The 18,815-nt window shown below is 47.3% G+C and overlaps 1 protein-coding gene across 1 annotated transcript; it reads left to right on the top strand.

Moving 5' to 3' along the window:
* The first annotated feature begins 1,192 nt into the window (after positions 1-1,192).
* On the top strand, positions 1,193-15,975 carry LOC126999196 (vitellogenin-like). The gene is made up of 15 exons (XM_050861521.1): positions 1,193-1,259; positions 1,488-1,727; positions 1,891-2,081; positions 2,190-3,290; positions 3,401-3,548; positions 3,731-5,470; positions 6,191-6,442; positions 7,054-7,211; positions 7,474-8,060; positions 11,038-11,410; positions 11,781-12,458; positions 13,224-13,751; positions 13,866-14,241; positions 14,365-14,642; positions 14,774-15,975. The coding sequence occupies exons 1-15, from the start codon at positions 1,208-1,210 to the stop codon at positions 15,773-15,775; spliced, it is 7,704 nt and encodes a 2,567-aa protein (XP_050717478.1). The 5' UTR covers positions 1,193-1,207; the 3' UTR covers positions 15,776-15,975.
* The last annotated feature ends 2,840 nt before the right edge of the window (positions 15,976-18,815 follow it).

Here is an 18,815-nt window from a genome sequence, read left to right on the forward strand (position 1 = left end):
GGGATGCGAGCCCCTCCCTGCCCCTCCTTGCACCGCCTCCCCCCAATCTGTTTGACGAAACTTTTTCTGTCCTTTATATAACCTGAAGTAACTTAACCTAACCTACCCAACCCTAACCAGACTTAACCAAACCTGACCTGACCTCCCTCAATGGTGGCTGGAGTGAGTGGCTGTTGCGCTTTCAAGTAATGATCAAACAATGACCTATCTGTGAACAGTGTCTGGCGAGGAGTGATCAAGCAGTATCGTCAAGTACTTCAGATAAATCAGAATTACCACAAAGATACTTAAATTACCTAAGAAATGCAATAAAAATCTCATTACCTCAGAATTATCCTGAATCAGATGAGATTGCACTGATCTGAAGTAATTACTCAAAAAATGAGAGCTCTGCGGCCACCACCTCAAATGTTTCATAATCCTCAGCTCAGCTGATGCACTGTTTGCATGTCCCGCCGCTCCGGCTCACCAATACTACCGAGTCAGGCGCCTTTGTCTCGTCGGGATCGTCACCAGGTTGGGAGTCGCCGATGCCACGAAAACAACGACTGTGACAGCGGGTTGAGGAGATGGTAATGCCTGGTACCAGGATGGCAGGGGCTTTGGTTATGGAGGGTGCATGGCGACTGTAGTGAAAGCAGCCCTTAGAGATCACAGCACATGTGAGTGGGCGAGCTTTTGCCGAAAAGTCCTGATAGAGTGATGTCTGAAGAGGGAAGGAAAGTTTGCAGTGAAGGGAAGATAGTGGAAATAGATGAGAGTAAGTTCGAAAAACGTGAGTATAATGTTGGCCGGATTGTGGAAGGACATTGGGTGCTCGGTGGGGTGTGCCGTGAGGCACGCAGCTGCTTCAGGATTCCGGGAGAAAAGCGGGACACAGCCTGGTACTGTTGTGATGCCGGACTGTTGAAAAGCATATAACTGTCTATCAGAAAACGGGTTTCTCACAGGTTTCAACATTGTTTTCTTTTTTTTTTTTGTTTGTACACCTGTTTTAAGTTTAAATACAAACGAACATTGAGAACTTATGCCATAGTAACCAGACTACGAAAATAAAATGTCATGATTCATAGTTATCAGCCGGCAGATAAAGAAAGCAGCTTAGTAAGGTCTGGCTGGTTCAAGAGGGTGATTGTCGCAGGATGGGCCGAGGTATATAAAGGGTCGGAGCAGGGTCCACGGCACCAGTGGTGAGCGCGGTGCCATCATGACCAACCGCACAGCCCTCATGCTGCTGGCCCTGGCGGCGGCTGCTGCAGGTACACACACACGTTACGGCACGACTCGAGGCCGCCGCAAACTTTTCATGCAGACAACGTTATACACTGAGTCACAAAAATCTTGCTACCCTGTCCCTTGTTGCACTGGCAGTCTTAATTTCAGACGAAACTAACACTTCGTACTTGTGCAGAGACAGGCACGCATCTTGTGATGGCGGGGACTAAGTTTCCTGCTTTTCTTTTCCTAACCCACATTCAAATCCACAGCGCCGTACGGAGATGCCGTTCCCCGTTGCTCCACGGAGTGCCCCGTTGCCGCGGCCAAGTTCTCCTTCATTCCGGGGAAGACCTATTCCTACACCTACACTGGAAAGTCGAAAGTTCAGCTGAAAGGTGTGGAAGGAGGTCTCGTGGAGACACGCTGGGAGAAAACTGTGCTGATGACGTGGCTCAGCCCATGCGACGTGGCACTCTCCTTCAAAGACACAAAGGTGGACGGCGAGGCCGGTAAGTTTTGTACCTATCGCCTCGTATTGTGTGGCTCGAGGCATCATGCATTTCTCCTTCAACGACACTAAATCTTGTCCCAATGTAACAACAGATTATCGCCTCGCTGTGTAAGGGTGGAAGCAGCATGCATTTATCAACGAGTTCCACGTTCCCTCCAAAGGTCCGCCTGGCGCAAGCATGCTGGAAAAGTACCCACTAGTGGTGGCTATGACCGATGGCCGAGTGCAGCGGGTGTGCAGTCATCCCGACGACGACACCTGGGCAATCAACATGAAAAAGGGCGTCGCCTCGGCCCTACAGATCAGTCTGCCGTCCCTCTCCACCAGCAACTCAGGACTCAACCTAACGGAGGTAACTTAGGATTAAGACCCACGTGTCAAGTTCATGACTGTGTACTGCATTCACACTAAGGTGAGGGCTTCCCTCCAAGACGCTGACGCTTATTGGTCGTGCCAACAGACGGACGTGGTGGGAACGTGCCCTACCCGCTATGAGGTCGAGACAGATGGCTCCAAGGTAGTAGTGAAGAAGGAGAAGAACCACCGTCTGTGCCAGGAGCGTTACGCTACCCCCGACGAGACGCACCTGCCGTGGCTGAAGGGACCGCTGCCCATGCAGGAGTCGTGGTCAGTGTGTACACATGAGATCAACAGCGGCATCATCTCCTCAGTGAAGTGTGAAGACAAGAAGGTGGTGAGGCCAGCTTACGGAACGTACAAGTTCGTCGAGGCAGAGCAGGAGTCAACACTACGACTCACCTCCAGCGACGTCCCCACTCCAGACATCGTTTCCCGCATCTCTCAGGGTCACCTGGTACCCAAACGTCTCCTCTATGACTACGAGACCCCCAAGAAGGAGCCGTCTCTTGTGCCGCAGCTGGAGCAAACACTGAGGCATCTGTGTGACATCACCAAAGACGAGATTCCGGCTGATGCTGCCGTCGAGCTGGACAAGGCCGTCCACTTCATGCGGCGCATTCCCCTCCAAGGCTTCAAGGAAATCTATGCAAAGGTCCGCAGCAAGCAGATATGTCCGCAACACAACAAGCTGAAGAGCCTCTACTTCGACGCGATCGCCTTCGTCCACGAGCCTGAGTCGGTCATAATTATGGCAAAGGAGCTGGCTGAGGGACGGGCCACCGGTGCTCGAGCTGCCATCTACTCAGCCGCATTCTACCTCGTGCCTCGCCCTAACATGGAAGCAGTTCAAGCTCTAGAGCCATTGTTTAGGGCTGATGAACCATACCTGTCGTCGGCGAAACTGGCTGCTGCTTCCATGGTTAACAGGTACTGTCGCCATAACCCACAATGTTACAACGAAGCTCCTGTGAAGAGCCTGCCGCAGGCGATGAAGCAAATGATCCAGAACGACCTGTCCGCCTCAAATAATGAGGAGGCTGAGAAGAAGGCCTTGGCTGCCTTCAAGAGCCTTGGCAACATGGGTGTCATGACCCACGATGTGGCTGAGGTGCTGATCCGCTACATGCACAGCGAGCAAAAGAAAGTGAACAACCGTGTGGCAGCTGTACAAGCCTTTAGGTTGTCCAAGTGTAACCGCGAGGTAAGTGTGTCTTTCACCTTCTTCGCTACCACAGGACAACCATGACTTAGTCAGGAAAGCCTTCATCATTTCTCTCAGTCATATTTGTCCCTATATTTGTGTTTGAACAGGTGACGCAGAAACTCGTCGACTTTGCCGTCCGACCCGGGAAAAACACGGAAGTTAGAATTGCTGCCTATCTGACAGCACTTCGCTGTGTAGACTATGAGGACCTGCAGACCATTGTGACAAAGATCTCCGTTGAGGAAAACACGCAGGGTGAGTCGTATAGCGCACTGCCGTGGGAGAGAGGTGACTAACACTGAGTGGCCTAATATTTCGTAATTTGTCTTTTTTTCCCTTGGTGGGTTTGTTTTGAGTCACCCATGTGTTCTGTCGTGCTCCAGCACTGAAGGTGTTCGGGGCTGGTCAGCATAATTTGTTATTTGTTTTCATTTCAGTTCGTGGGTTTATCCTGAGCCATTTGCTGAACCTGCAAGAGACCAACGCCCCCGAAAAGGAAAGGCTGCGCTCCCTGCTGACAAACATTCTCATCCCCGATAATTTTGAGCGTGATCTAAGGAAGTACTCCCGCAACATTGACCTTTCCTATTTCGCCCCATCCCTCGGCCTTGGTGCCGAAGTAGAGTCCAACCTTATCTACGCTCCCGGCTCCTTCTTCCCTCGCTCTCTTGACGTGAACCTCACTGCAGCTGTCGATGGAACCGGTACTCCCATCAACATCGGAGAAATCGGCGGTCGCCTTGAGGGTCTGGAACCAATAATCGCTCAACTCTTTGGACCTGCAGGCTACTTCAAGAAATCGAGCTATAACAAAATCTTATATGACCTCATCTCCTTTATCAAAAAGAACTGGAGCAAGATTCAGGAGGAGCTGGACGTCTCGATACGGGAGAGAAGATCCCTTGACTATGCAACTCTTGAAAGCATGTTCACCAAACTGTACGGTCCCCATTCTGGACCTGTCCAAGCCGATGTTTTCGCTCGCTTCATGGGTCAGGAAATAAGCTATGGCTCCTTGTCCAAGCAGCTGCAGGACATCAATGCTGAAGCCTTGATAGATAATTTTAGTCGCTACTTGATTGAAAATCTGATGAAAATGAAGAACCTGAACCTAGACTCAGCCCGAGCCACACAACTGGGGGTGGACTACTCCTTCCCGACCATTCAGGGCACGCCGCTCAAGATGACGATGGAGGCGATGGTTGTAGCAGGAATCCAATTGAAGACAAACCTCAACGGAGCATCCTCGGAGGAGACAAACGCCGGTGAAAAAATTAAAATTTTGCCAATGCTCTCAGTGAAGGCGCACAGTTTTATTGGCTACGACGCGTACGTGTCCAAGAGCGGAATCAAGATGAACGCCACCGTTTCCAGCAGCAACGGGCTTGCAATCAAGGTGAATGGCGGTAGAGAGATGGAAATCGAAGTGGACATCCCCAACAAGATGGAAATCATTCAAGTACGAAGTGAGGCGTTCCTTATGAAGGGCAAGAAGGACATGCCGGACACCAAGATCTTGCCGCCTTCCATGCAAGACCCTAGAATTCGCAAACAGTCGTGCTTTACTGGCCTCGAGTCGGTGTTCGGCCTAAAGATGTGCTACGACCTCGACGTTCCGGACGTCTTCCGTGCTAACTCTATACCCTTGGGTGCTCCAATTCTTGCGAGGGTCTCCATCAACAAGACTGAGTCCTCCATAAAGGGATACAAGATTGCTGTCACCACACGCACGGAGAACCAAGACAAAAAATATGGCTGTAAAGTTTCCGTAGTAGGCTCAGCTTCACTGAAAGAGGCAAACGTGGAAGTACTCCAAAAGAAAGAGAGCGATTCGTACCTTGCTGCTATCAAACTCCAGTCGGCCGGCTATAGCGGCGATGCTAAGGTGCTCCTTATCAACAAACCTGAGTACAAAAGTGTCCAAACTGACGTCGCTCTCAAGACCGAAAGCAGCGATTTCACCAAAGCAATAAAAGTTGACATCAAGATATCGTCCGAAGGAGATGCCAAGAAGTACGAAACAAATATCTTTGTCAGTCCCTCGGGGCAAATGTCCGACGAGTCCAAGATATTCACAGCGGAGCTCATAAATACATTCAGGGCTCCTTGGGTAATGGTGGATATCTCGGCCAAGACGGAAAACGTCCTTATGCAGTACATCCCTCTCAGGCTTGAAGGTAAGTAAAGAGACGGTTAATACCTATTTGCATTGTGCTCTTCATTGTTTTGCGAGTTGCTGTGTTTAATGAGTGTTTCTTAAGCAAAGAAATAAATGCAGCCCCACCACACACACACACACACACACACACACACACACACACACACACACCGCTCCGGTGGCTCAATCGGTAGAGCGCTGCGCTGCGAGGCTTAACGGCCAAACAGGCGGCGGTTCGAGCCCCGCTCAGGCCGGATTCTTTCGGTTGACTAGGAGTGGTTACTGTCCCCCCTTGAGCAAGGGGGATGGGGTGTGTGGTGTGTGAGGTCCTGACAGTACCCAGAGATCGACGATAATGAGCACTTGCTCTCGTCAGGAGGGTACCTGCTAGCGAAAGGGAGTCCAACTCGCGATCAGGCCGTGGTGAATCTCACACACACACACACACACACACACACACACATATATATATATATATATATATATATATATATATATATATATATATATATATATATATATATATATATATATATATATATATATGAATATATATATATATATATATATATATATATATATATATATATATATATATATATATATATATATATATATATATTGTGTGTGTGTGTGTGTGTGTGTGTGTGTGTGTGTGTGTGTGTGTGTGTGTGTGTGTGTGTGTGTGTGTGTAAACTTTAAAAAACAAAAAAAGAGTTCAATAAATTATATCCATCAGTTGGCGGTGACTTGAAGCAGTACGCCATGATTGCATTGCCAACGAAGCTGAGAAAATTGGAGCTGGAGACCGACATCTCTGGCTGGAAGGTGGCTGCCTTCTTCCGTAAGACGGAGGAGTCGGGCCAGAACGGAAAGTATAGCTCAGCCTTCAAGGTGGACCGCCAGGGACGGGACTTGATTGATCTCCAGAGTGACATCCTTATCCGTGGGAGGCCCGCTGTTGACTTTGAGGCACATATCGCAGCCAAAGGTCAGTCAATCATCTGTTTAGTGGAGTTGAGAGAAATGTTCTATTTTTTGGTTGTTAGCATTTTTTTTTGAGAGGAATGGACGGAACAGGTTTGTTTTGAAAAGAAAATCAAAGGCAAGCTTTAAGGAAAGCATCATGCACACCAAAAACTCAGTAGCCTCTTCCGTTCATGCTTTTTTTTGTGCCGAGAACCGTGCCATATAAGGGGTGAACAAAAGCTTCTTCTATTGATCTAAGTTCACGACGTTCTCGGACTGCTCGATACAGTTTTCTGACTCTTTAGGATGATCGTGAGGTTCCTCGGTTGGTCGGAAAGGATGTTTGCCAATGTGTGTGGATATCCTGTGGGAGCTCTCCCAAACATGAATGAGTTGAAAAGCTCTCATGCATTTTTTATCATTATTACCTGTTATTTGAGGGTCTGAAGTATTGTATACGAACTGGTAGAGTTAAGACTAAAGAAACATAGAAGTAACAAATTGAAAGTGTTCAAAATTACACACGGACCCTTTTTAGAAGTGAGGAAGCGTGTCTTTCGATAGAAAATATCACAGGTTTATAAGACGACCATTGGCGTAAGTATAAGCTTCACCGTTATATGTCTCTCACAGCTAAGTTCGGGGAGGCCGAGTACAAGTTCCTGCAGATGGTTGAATACCAAGAGACAAAGATTGGGGCAACCTTGCAGTTGACACGTCCGTTGGACAACGTGAAGCTGTTAGAGATAGTGGCTCAGAGCGACTCAGAGGAGATCAAGTTCCTGTTCAAGGTAAGTTTTCTGGTCTCCATATATGATTCTGAATTCCCAAGGAAGAACTTGCGGTTCAATAAATGTTCAGTTTTACGCTTGACTGAAAAAATATCACTTCATAAGGTATAGGATCTTCTCAAAGTACTATATACTTTCTGTTAAGAAAACTTTAATCAACAATAGGTCGTTAGTTTGCTGACAGGCTTTATCTGGCACTGGTTCAGTAAGCCAGACATCCATTGATTCGACTGTTGGCAAAACCATGTTGGTCCGTTGACAGGTTGACATCCCTGAGTTCATTCTGCCGATCAAGATGGCGGCCCGCGCCATGCGACAAGATGAGGGCTACATGGTCGATGCCGCTGTCCTTCGCGGAGGCCAAACCATCGTGAAACTACAAGGGCCTGTTACTTTCATTAAAACACCTGAGCTCACAAAGCTTGCAACCAACATCAAGATCAACGACATCTATCAATGGGTTTCCGTTCATGAATTCCAAAAAGGAAAGGACTCTTGTTTCATGGAGCTAAAGAAGCAGCAGGAAGTGCTTGGGTCCTTCATGCTAAACACAAAGTTTCTAGTCTCGCAGACACCGTCCCTGCAGGCCAGGGTGTACCTGCATCGCCTCTGTGACGCCAAGACAGACGTGTCTATCAGCGAGAGTGTTGTCCACGCCAGCACCGACCTTCTGTTGCTGCCCCGCTCCTCTTCCCCACGCAGAATTAAGGCCTTCACCGACGTCAACTTCGACAGCAAGAAGGGCCAGATGATGGTGCTCTGGAACGCTGACCATGATTCTTCCCAAAAGATTGCCGTAGACGCCACTATCATGCCAGAGAGCGGCAGTCAAACTCGTTCAAACATAGAGTGAGTATGCTGTTCCTGCTTGTTGGTGCTCACACCAAACACCAGACACAAAACACAAGACACTGTGTTGGTGCTCACACCAAACACCAGACACAAGACACTATGTTGGTGCTCACACCAAATACCAGACACAAAACACAAGACACTGTGTTGGTGCTCACACCAAACACCAGACACAAAACACAAGACACTGTGTTGGTGCTCACACCAAACACCAGCCACAAGACACTGTGTTGGTGCTCACAACAAACACAAGACACAAGACACTGTGTTGGTGCTCACACCAAACACCAGACACAAGACACAAGACACTGTGTTGGTGCTCACACCAAACACCAGACACAAGACACTGTGGTGGTGCTCACACCAAACACCAGACACAAAACACTGTGTTGGTGCTCACACCAAACACCAGACACAAAACACTGTGTTGGTGCTCACACCAAACACCAGACACAAGACACTGTGTTGGTGCTCACACCAAACACCAAACACCAGACACAAGACATTGTGTTGGTGCTCACACCAAACACCAGACACAAGACACTGTGTTGGTGCTCACACCAAACACCAGACACAAGACACTGTGTTGGTGCTCACACCAAACACCAAACACCAGACACAAGACACTGTGTTGGTGCTCACACCAAACACCAAACACCAGACACAAGACACTGTGTTGGTGCTCACACCAAACACCAGACACAAGACACTGTGTTGGTGCTCACACCAAACACCAGACACAAGACACTGTGTTGGTGCTCACACCAAACACCAAACACCAGACACAAGACACTGTGTTGGTGCTCACACCAAACACCAGACACAAGACACTGTGTTGGTGCTCACACCAAACACCAGACACAAGACACTGTGTTGGTGCTCACACCAAACACCAGACACAAGACACTGTGTTGGTGCTCACACCAAACACCAGACACAAGACACTGTGTTGGTGCTCACACCAAACACCAAACACCAGACACAAGACACTGTGTTGGTGCTCATACCAAACACCAGACACAAGACACTGTGTTGGTGCTCACACCAAACACCAGACACAAGACACTGTGTTGGTGCTCACACCAAACACCAGACACAAGACACTGTGTTGGTGCTCACACCAAACACCAGACACAAGACACTGTGTTGGTGCTCACACCAAACACCAGACACAAGACACTGTGTTGGTGCTCACACCAAACACCAGACACAAGACACTGTGTTGGTGCACACACTACGCACCACACATACAAACACTGTGCTGGTGCACACACTACACACCAGACACAAGACACTGTGCTGGTGCACACACTACAAACACCAGACACAAACACTGTGTTGGTGCACACACCACACCAGACACACAAACTCTGTGCTGGTGCACACACGACACACTACCCATCAAAACTCTGTGTTGGTGTTCACACCAAACACTAGTCACACAATCACTGCGTTCATGACCACATCACACCCCACACACAGACACACTGCGTTGGTGCACACACTACACCCCACACACACAACACTGCGTCGGTGCACACACTACACACCACACACACAACACTGTGTTGGTGCACACACTACACACCACACACACAACACTGCGTTGGTGCACACACTACACACCACACACACAAACACTGTGTTGGTGATCACATCACACACCACACACACAACACTGTGTTGGTGCACACACTACACACCACACACACAACACTGCGTTGGTGCACACACTACACACCACACACACAAACACTGTGTTGGTGCACACACTACACACCACACACACAAACACTGTGTTGGTGCACACACTACACACCACACACACAAACACTGTGTTGGTGATCACATCACACACCACACAAACACTGTGTTGTTGATCACACCACACACAAACACTGTGTTGGTGCACACACACACACACACAAACACTGTGTTGGTGATCACATCACCACACACACAAACACTGTGTTGGTGCACACTCCACAGCACACACACAAACACTGTGTTGGTGATCACATCACACACCACACACACAAACACTGTGTTGGTGATCACATCACACACCACACACACAAACACTGTGTTGGTGATCACATCACACACCACACACACAAACACTGTGTTGGTGCACACACTACACACCACACACACAAACACTGTGTTGGTGATCACATCACACACCACACACACAAACACTGTGTTGGTGATCACATCACACACCACACACAAACACTGTGTTGGTGCACACACCACACACAAACACTGTGTTGGTGACACACTACACACCACACACACAAACACTGTGTTGGTGATCACATCACACACCACACACAAACACTGTGTTGGTGATCATCACCACACACACAAACACTGTGTTGGTGCACACCCCACACACAAACACTGTGTTGGTGATCACATCACACACCACACACACAAACACTGTGTTGGTGATCACATCACACACCACACACACAAACACTGTGTTGGTGATCACATCACACACCGCACACACAAACACTGTGTTGGTGATCACATCACACACCTCACACACAAACACTGTGTTGGTGATCACATCACACACCACACACACAAACACTGTGTTGGTGCACACACTACACACCGCACACACAAACACTGTGTTGGTGATCACATCGCACACCGCACACACAAACACTGTGTTGGTGATCACATCGCACACCGCACACACAAACACTGTTGGTGCTGGCAGCACATATACATAAAGACATTGCTTTGTTTGTGTTCAACTGCAATCTAGTCCTACACCAGTTTCACGAACGCAATATATCCCACACACATAGAATGTCTTTTTCTTTACACGATGCACTAATGTGCTACAGGAAGGCAGTGTCTTTGTGTTTATAACACACAAGCACGCCTCCTCATTCCCTGTTCATCTTTCACATAATCCCTTCTCCGTGTTGGTCATCTGGTCTTGTTGCTACCTTCGCAGCGTGAAGGTAACGGTCATGGACAAGACCTACAACGTGAACGCTAAGGTGGAGGCGCCGTTCCTGGTGCGGCAGTACCGGGAAAGGAGCAGCATCGAGATGAACGTGGACACGCCTGCCGGAAAGAACTGGATGCTGCAGATGGGCATCAAGAGCCGTGGTGACTACAGCGCCTTTGCCGACTTTACCTTCAAGAGCGCCAATAGCAACAACTACCAACTGACATATGAATTCAGTGTGCAGCGGCTCGCTGGGTACTACGGCTTCCAGGCTGAAAGCGACATGAGGTACATCTCTCCAGAGAACCGTCACGCACGCTTCTATGTGCAGGCCAAGCACGAGAGCAATCACCAACGCCGCACCATCCAACTCACGGTATGTCTCTTGCACTGCAAGGAAGGAAGTTCAATCCTCCTGTGCTTCAAGAAGCAAGCACTGCTTCAAGAAAACTTTTTTTTTCTTTCAAGTGAAAAAGCGAGCCATTTTCTCCCTCCTATCACGAATACAATCATTTCGTTCACATAGATTATTTCGATAACGTAATATGTACATTTTCGAGGATAGCAGATTGGACAATTCGTTATGTTTCTATATACGCTCAGTCACAGAGTAGTCTGAGTCCAACACTTGTTACAGAGTTCATAACATGGCATTTTATTGTTTGCAAAATGCCGTCTTTTTATTGTTTTCGTTTCTTATAACTGAGTGTTAAAATAGCATCATTCTTATTCACTGAAACTTTCAGACGGAAGTCTCAACCCCGGGCATGGAGAGGCCGATGAAGATGGTTTACTCAACTGAAAACCAGGACTGTTCGTACAGCACCAAGTGGGTGAGCGAGCTTAACGGTCAAGAAACGGTGTTCAGCTGGCAGCTGGAAACCTTCCCCATGGGCGGAGTTAAGACCTGGGACATTGCCTTCGACATGAAGGCTTTCAGAGATGTTCTGAGGGCAGTGAGCACCATGGTAGGTGTGCGAAGCGGCACACTTTTGCCCACCTCCGCCTATGATGACCAGAGGAGCACCTACCGTTCACAGTATAGCCGAGCCATCCCACACACGCACTCCTTCAGGATTGCGTCCCCGTCCCGCGACGTGGAGGCCGAGGCGACCCTCTCCCCCTCCATGGCGGGCATCAAGGTCTACCCGAACAGGGCTGCAGGCGAACACAAGTACGAGGTGGCCGGTGAGTACCGTGAAAACCAGTGGAGCGGCATGTCCACGTTTGAAGGGCGAATGAGTCATCCAAGGCTGGACAAAGACTTGACAGCGGTTGTCGAGTACGCTGCTAGCGGCGACAGGCGACAGGGATCATTCGAACTGGACATCTTCCCTGACACGGCTGACAAGATCACCGGTTCTCTCAGCTCCGTCCTTTCGGCTAACAACACCGTCCTCATCGAGGCCAACCTTTCCTCAAGGGTGAGTTCAGTTATGTGTCGAAGCTAACATTAAATAATGAGAGTAAATGCTGCAGGAGTGAGTGTACCTCTATTCAAGGGGGTGTGCGGCTAGGGTGCGCTAGTAACATTAACAATGCCAGTCACTGCTGCAGGAGTGAGTGTGTCTCATCAAGGGTGAGTGTGACTAGGGTGCGCTAGTAACATTAACAATGACACTCACTGCTGCAGGAGTGAGTGTGTCTCATCAAGGGTGAGTGTGACTAGGGTGCGCTAGTTACATTAACAATGACACTCACTGCTGCAGGAGTGAGTGTGTCTCATCAAGGGTGAGTGTGACTAGGGTGCACTAGTAACATTAACAATGACAGTCACTGCTGCAGGAGTGAGTGTGTCTCATCAAGGGTGAGTGTGACTAGGGTGCACTAGTAACATTAACAATGACACTCACTGCTGCAGGAGTGAGTGTGTCTCATCAAGGGTGAGTGTGACTAGGGTGCGCTAGTAACATTAACAATGACACTCACTGCTGCAGGAGTGAGTGTGTCTCATCAAGGGTGAGTGTGACTAGGGTGCAGTGGTAACACTAACAATGACACTCACTGCTGCAGGAGTAAGTGTGCCTCTCGTCAAGGGTGAGTGTGACTAGGGTGCAGTGGTAACACTAACAATGACACTCACTGCTGCAGGAGTGAGTGTCTCTTCAAGGGTGAGTGTGACTAGGGTGAACTTGAAACACGAATCAATGGCGATCATTGGTGCTACAGAGAGTACATTTTCTTTTCAGGTGTTGCAGGTGAAGCCCAAAGTGCTGGTGGAAGCTTCCTGGGCTGCACACACTGCTGCCTTTAATTTCTCCTTCAGTAAGACTCCGACCTCGAAGGAATCGTTAGAAGTAAGGTCCAAATACGACCAAATCTCCAAACATTACTCGGCGGTGACCTTCCTTTTGGCAACAGAAGGCCGTCCTGTGGTGGACGTGTCCGGCGTGGTGGAGCCGCGCCAAGGTCCCTCGTGTGACGGCTTTGCGCTTAGAAGCAACTGGCACACGTCTATCCTTGGAAACTTTATTGTTAACTCCACCGTGTGTAAGCCTGCCTTCCTCGAGGTGGCTATAACCAAGGCCAGCGACCAGAACATCTACAAGGCCAAGGTCGGTCTACAGTCACCCTACAAAGCCCAAATCAGCCTTTCCGAGACAGACAGGTACAACATATGGGAGGAGTACATGTCGATCGTTGGCATCAAACTGAAGACCCCTCGCCACATCAAGATCGACTTTGAGTACAAGCCTGAGCAAACGAGAGCTATGAAGGTGAGATATTTTGTTCTAATAGTACTCTCTCTCTCTCTCTCTCTCTCTCTCTCTCTCTCACTGCTTTGCAGCTTCCCCTTTCTCGCCTTTTTGTAACTGTGTATTTCTGTGCAGGACTTCTTGATGAGTGAAGTGGATCGAGTGAGTGAGGCGTTCTTGACGTGGACGGACCACCTCTACGAGGAGGTGAAGCGGCAGGCAGCCCAGAAGGGAGTTGACTTCCCTGCCGTTGAGATAAGGAAGCTCGCCGAAGAGATCAAACAGGATATCATGAAGATTTACGCCGATGTGCTGGACAGCGATCTCGGGCCCATTATGGAGGACGTCATGGAGATCCTGCGCGGGCCAACGGCCACATTCGTGAGGGAGGCGTTCTACCAGACCTTGGCAGACATGGAACACGTGCAAAGGGAATGGGCGAGCAGTGCCTTCCAGCAGATACTGGCATTCAAAAACTACTTCAGATACACAATCAACGAAATATATCAAGGTAGGATCTCTCTCTCTCTCTCTCTCTCTCTCTCTCTCTCTCTCTCTCTCTCTCTCTCTCTCTCTCTGAGACACAAGTCTCACCCTGTGTTAGGTTGTCACCAAGTACCGGTATCATTCACAGCAGCGGACCAAATCTCCCGCTGGATAAACACGGGCGAGGAGTCGGAGATTGTTCGTCGCATGCTTGAGGAACTCCAACGAACAGTCTGGTACCAGCTGATCAAGACCGACGTGATCGATCCTCTCAGGGAGAAGTACCCCCAGGCGTACCAGGCCTCGATGGAGGTGGCGGCCAAGGTTACGGACTCCCTCAGGAAGGACTTGCGTATGTTGAAGCAGAAGCTGTGGGCGTCGCCTACGGTGCGCAGCTTTAGCCTCAAAATCGTAAACTTGTCCAAGGTTAGCAGGTAACCCCAAAGCCACTTGTATCTAACATGCACCACTTCATTTGTCACTAGGTTTTCATTCTTTCTTGTCTCAACCGTTTTTTGTGTGGAGGAGAGCTATTTCATACATTTTATTCTTGCCAGGAGGAAACGCTGAAGTGGACTCTGGAGTGGCTGCTCAGCCAGGTGACGCAGCGCATCCTCATCATCGCCCCCGAGCCCGGCACGTACCGCGTCGGCATTCAAATCCCGCTGTACCGGCCCGTCTATTCTCTCTCGCAAGTGCTGAACATGACCATGCAATCGCCGCCGTCGTTCACACAAAAACTGCTTCTGGCTTCAGATCTACTCAGCCCCATCCCCTCCAACAAGATTTTGGAAACCTACTATGCGTGGATGCCCGCCAATCTGTCCAACTCCGTTCCACCCTTCAACCGTTCTGCCTATGTGGTGGCTGACACGGAGCTCCTCACCTTCGACGGCGCTCTTCTTCGAGCGCCTCGCTCACGCTGCAAGGTTCTGCTCTCCTCTGTGCCCGGCGTGGCGTCCGTCCATATGTCGCACCCACAGCCGTCGGCGGCGCCCGAAATCACCTTCCAGGCGGGCCAGACCAAGGCTATCATCAAGCCCAACATGGAAGTGAACATTAACGGCAGGCCGGTACAAGGCGAGCAGACAGTGGGTGACATGCACTTCAGAGTGACCTCACGCTACATCACGCTCGCCTCCCCGCTGATGGGTGTCCACCTGATGAAGGAGGAGCGCGTACTTATGGTCAACGTGTCTGGATGGGCCTTCAACCACACCAAGGGACTTCTGGGATCGTACGACAATGAACTCAGCAACGACAGACTCAAGAGCGACGGCAGGAACGCCACAAACCTCCACGAGCTGGTGGCCTCGTGGCAGGATGACCCGAGCTGCAACACTCCTTCCATAAGCCCCATCGACCCAGCACAGGTCCCCGTAAAGGACAGCGTGCTCTGTGACCTTATGTTCTACCTTATGAGACCGTGCCGGCCGATGGTGAGCCCCAAACCCTTTATGCAAAGGTGTCAGGCCGAGGGTCGCCCAATCGAGGCCGCCCGCTCCTACCAGAGTTCCTGCCTGATGCAAGGCGTCCATTTCCCGGTGTCGCTCTTCTGAATGTCCTTCGCTACACACGCAACACCCTCTCCGATGACTAGACCTTCTGCCTAAAGCACAGCGCCAACTGCTCTGTGCGGCTCCTCTGACGGATCTTGGCTACTCACAGAACACACTCTGATCATTACAATCCAAGATGTTGAACCGTGTATTTATTATGATGTAAATAGCTTAATAAACCAACACTGCATTCCATATAACTTTATACTTCATACCAATATTAATGTAAGAAGTAGGTAGCCCAGACACCTGCCGTAACGGGGCAAGTCACTCCCAGTGATCAATGTAGTACGTTGTGTGAGCGTGGGACACGCCCGTGGCCTTGTCTACTCATTGTCTTATTAATACCAGAGAGTAGCTCAGCATGCTCTCTAGCAACGAACTTTCCTATTTTACACACAAAACTACATGCGCATGACACACAAACCATCTCCTAACACTTTTATATCAAATTTATGGCAATGAATAACCAACCCGGCTCTTAGTCCCCTTCTGATGAGGGTATCAGAAATGGGGTCGGATCCCAATTCAGATGACAAGCCACAACCGTGTACTGATAGTTCATCTACCTTTTTCTTCATTAACTTCAACATTCGTGGCCTTCGCTCTACTTACCATTCTGTTTTCACCACCTCTCCTCCTCTCTTCCCCCTTCCTGGCGGAAACCCAGGTTGCTGAGGCTACTCTCACTGATCTCCAGTCCGCTCCATCCTACTTTATGCTGAATTTCAGTTCAATGTTGGATGCTGCGTCGATGTACGCAACGATATCACTTGCTCTTGTGCCCCAAACCTTCATTCTTCGGAATTTTCGACCATCTGACCAAAACTTGCGTGTCGTTCTACTACTGATATATCTGTTGGGTTTTATCTCTTATCTCTTTCAACCAATTGTGTAAAACGATTTGACTTTTTCCATGTGAATGTGAAGCACATCTTGAGTCATTCTCTTCCCTGAAGTTTTCTTAATGATCTACAACAGTTGGTATCCCTGACTGCCGTAGAGACACCCCCTACTGTAGACATCTTCCTCATCTCTAATTCTCCGCTTATTCTGTTAACAGTTAAAGTATCCTATCCGCTGGATTCCTTCGATTATTTTTCTTCTTCTCTTCTTCTTCTTCTTCTTCTTCTTATTATTATTATTATTATTATTATTATTATTCCTGATAATAATAAAAATAATAATAATAATAGTAATAATAATAACAATAATGATAATAATAATGATAATAATAATAATAATAATAATAATAATAATAATAATAATAATAATAATTATCATAATAATAATAATAATAATAATAATAATAATAATAATAATAATAATAATAATAATAATATTGATAATGATAATAATGATGATGATAATAATAATAATAATAATAATAATAATAATAATAATAATAATAATAATAGTAATAATGATAGTAATAATGATGATGATGATGATAATAATAATAATAATAATAATAATAATAATAATAATAATAATAATAATAATAATAATAAAAAAATAATAATAATAATAATAATAATAATGATAATAATAATAATAATAATAATAATAATAATAATAATAATAATAATAATTCCTATTGTGATTCTCAAAGGTCACCTTGGAGTCTAATGTTAATCCAAGAACTCTTAAGAAGTTACAATTGCGGAACACTTTGTTGTCTATTAAGTTATCGGAACAGTCTTCATCCGTCTTTATTTCCTCCTGCCTGCGACTTGAAGTTCTTCAAGAGAAGGGTATCGAGACACCTCTTCCTCGGAAACAGACCTGTCATCTGGCGACTCAGTCGTTTTCCATTGTCGGAGCTGCGCCAAGCGTGCTTTATTATTATTATTATTATTATTATTATTATTATTATTATTATTATTATTCCCTTGAGCTGCCTCTCATGTTGTAACAAAAAGGTGGTGGATTTCCTGTCCTGGAGCGAGTAAAAATGACACTGCTAGCTTTGACAGGATTTATGATTTCATGCGGCAACGCCGGCACCCACACAGAACATATCATAATATGTGTTCAATTCAGTGGCCACAAGAAACCTTTTTAGAGGATAAGGAGCAGAACAGAACAAAGAAGCAATATAACCATAGACAACGAGAGGAGAGGAACTGCCATGCCCTCAATCACGAGTATGGAAAATTGCCCGGAGGAACACCTGACTTTAGTTGGATAAAATAACTAAAATATCCACAAAAGGCAACACGTTGGTGCCTGTCAGGTAGAAAATATCAGATAAGATGTTATGAAATCAGCCACTTATAAGTACTGATAAATATTTAAACACTAATTCGTTATGGTTATCTAAATAAAATAAAGAGAAAAATCAAGAGATATTACCTTAGTCTCCGGCTGATGCACCCTGGTCAAAAGTGCGTCACAAATTACCGTTTTTTCTGAGACCAAACTGGGCATCTGGCAACAAGTTATCTAAATTCAAACAATACGGAGGTTGCTTAGTGTACTGAGAACATCTCAGTATGCTCTCCTAGGTAACATTGAACTTTTGGAATTATATTGGCTTAGTACTGGTTTACCTGTTTAATGCGTATTGTCACACTACTCATGAAAAGTACCTTCAATATTGATCCAATATAAATCCGTTATCCGTTTGCATACCAGGACATTAATGGGCCGACATTAGATTTGAGATTAACCAGTGTTCACTGTCTTTAATAAATCGAACGTCTTATAATGGGTCGATATTGCCCCGATCACTTATTCCCAATTTATATGATATCATGTAATTCCAATATTGGGTAATTTTGGTTATTTTTTTTATAAAAGTCCACTACTCGCTGCTCCTAAAAAGAATCCAAAGAGGTGGCCGAAAGAGGGATCAATTTCGGGAGGAGAGGTGTCTTGATACCCTCCTCTTGAAAGAGTTCAAGTCGTAGGCAGGAGGAAATATAGATGAAGGAAGTTTGTTCCAGAGTTTACTAGTGTGAGGGATGAAAGAGTGAAGGTGCTGGTTAACTCGTGCGTAAGGGATTTGGACAGTAAAGGGATGAGCATTAGTAGAAAG

This window comes from Eriocheir sinensis, chromosome 16, assembly GCF_024679095.1.
Source record: "Eriocheir sinensis breed Jianghai 21 chromosome 16, ASM2467909v1, whole genome shotgun sequence".
NCBI classification, from domain to species: Eukaryota; Metazoa; Arthropoda; class Malacostraca; order Decapoda; family Varunidae; genus Eriocheir; species Eriocheir sinensis.

Coding starts and splice junctions, on each gene's coding strand:
- LOC126999196 (XM_050861521.1), top strand. CDS start 1,208: ATGACCAACCGCACAGCCCTCATGCTGCTGGCCCTGGCGGCGGCTGCT. Junction 3,291..3,400: donor TGTCCAAGTGTAACCGCGAG/GTAAGTGTGTCT, acceptor GTGTTTGAACAG/GTGACGCAGAAACTCGTCGA. Junction 7,212..7,473: donor AGATCAAGTTCCTGTTCAAG/GTAAGTTTTCTG, acceptor GTCCGTTGACAG/GTTGACATCCCTGAGTTCAT.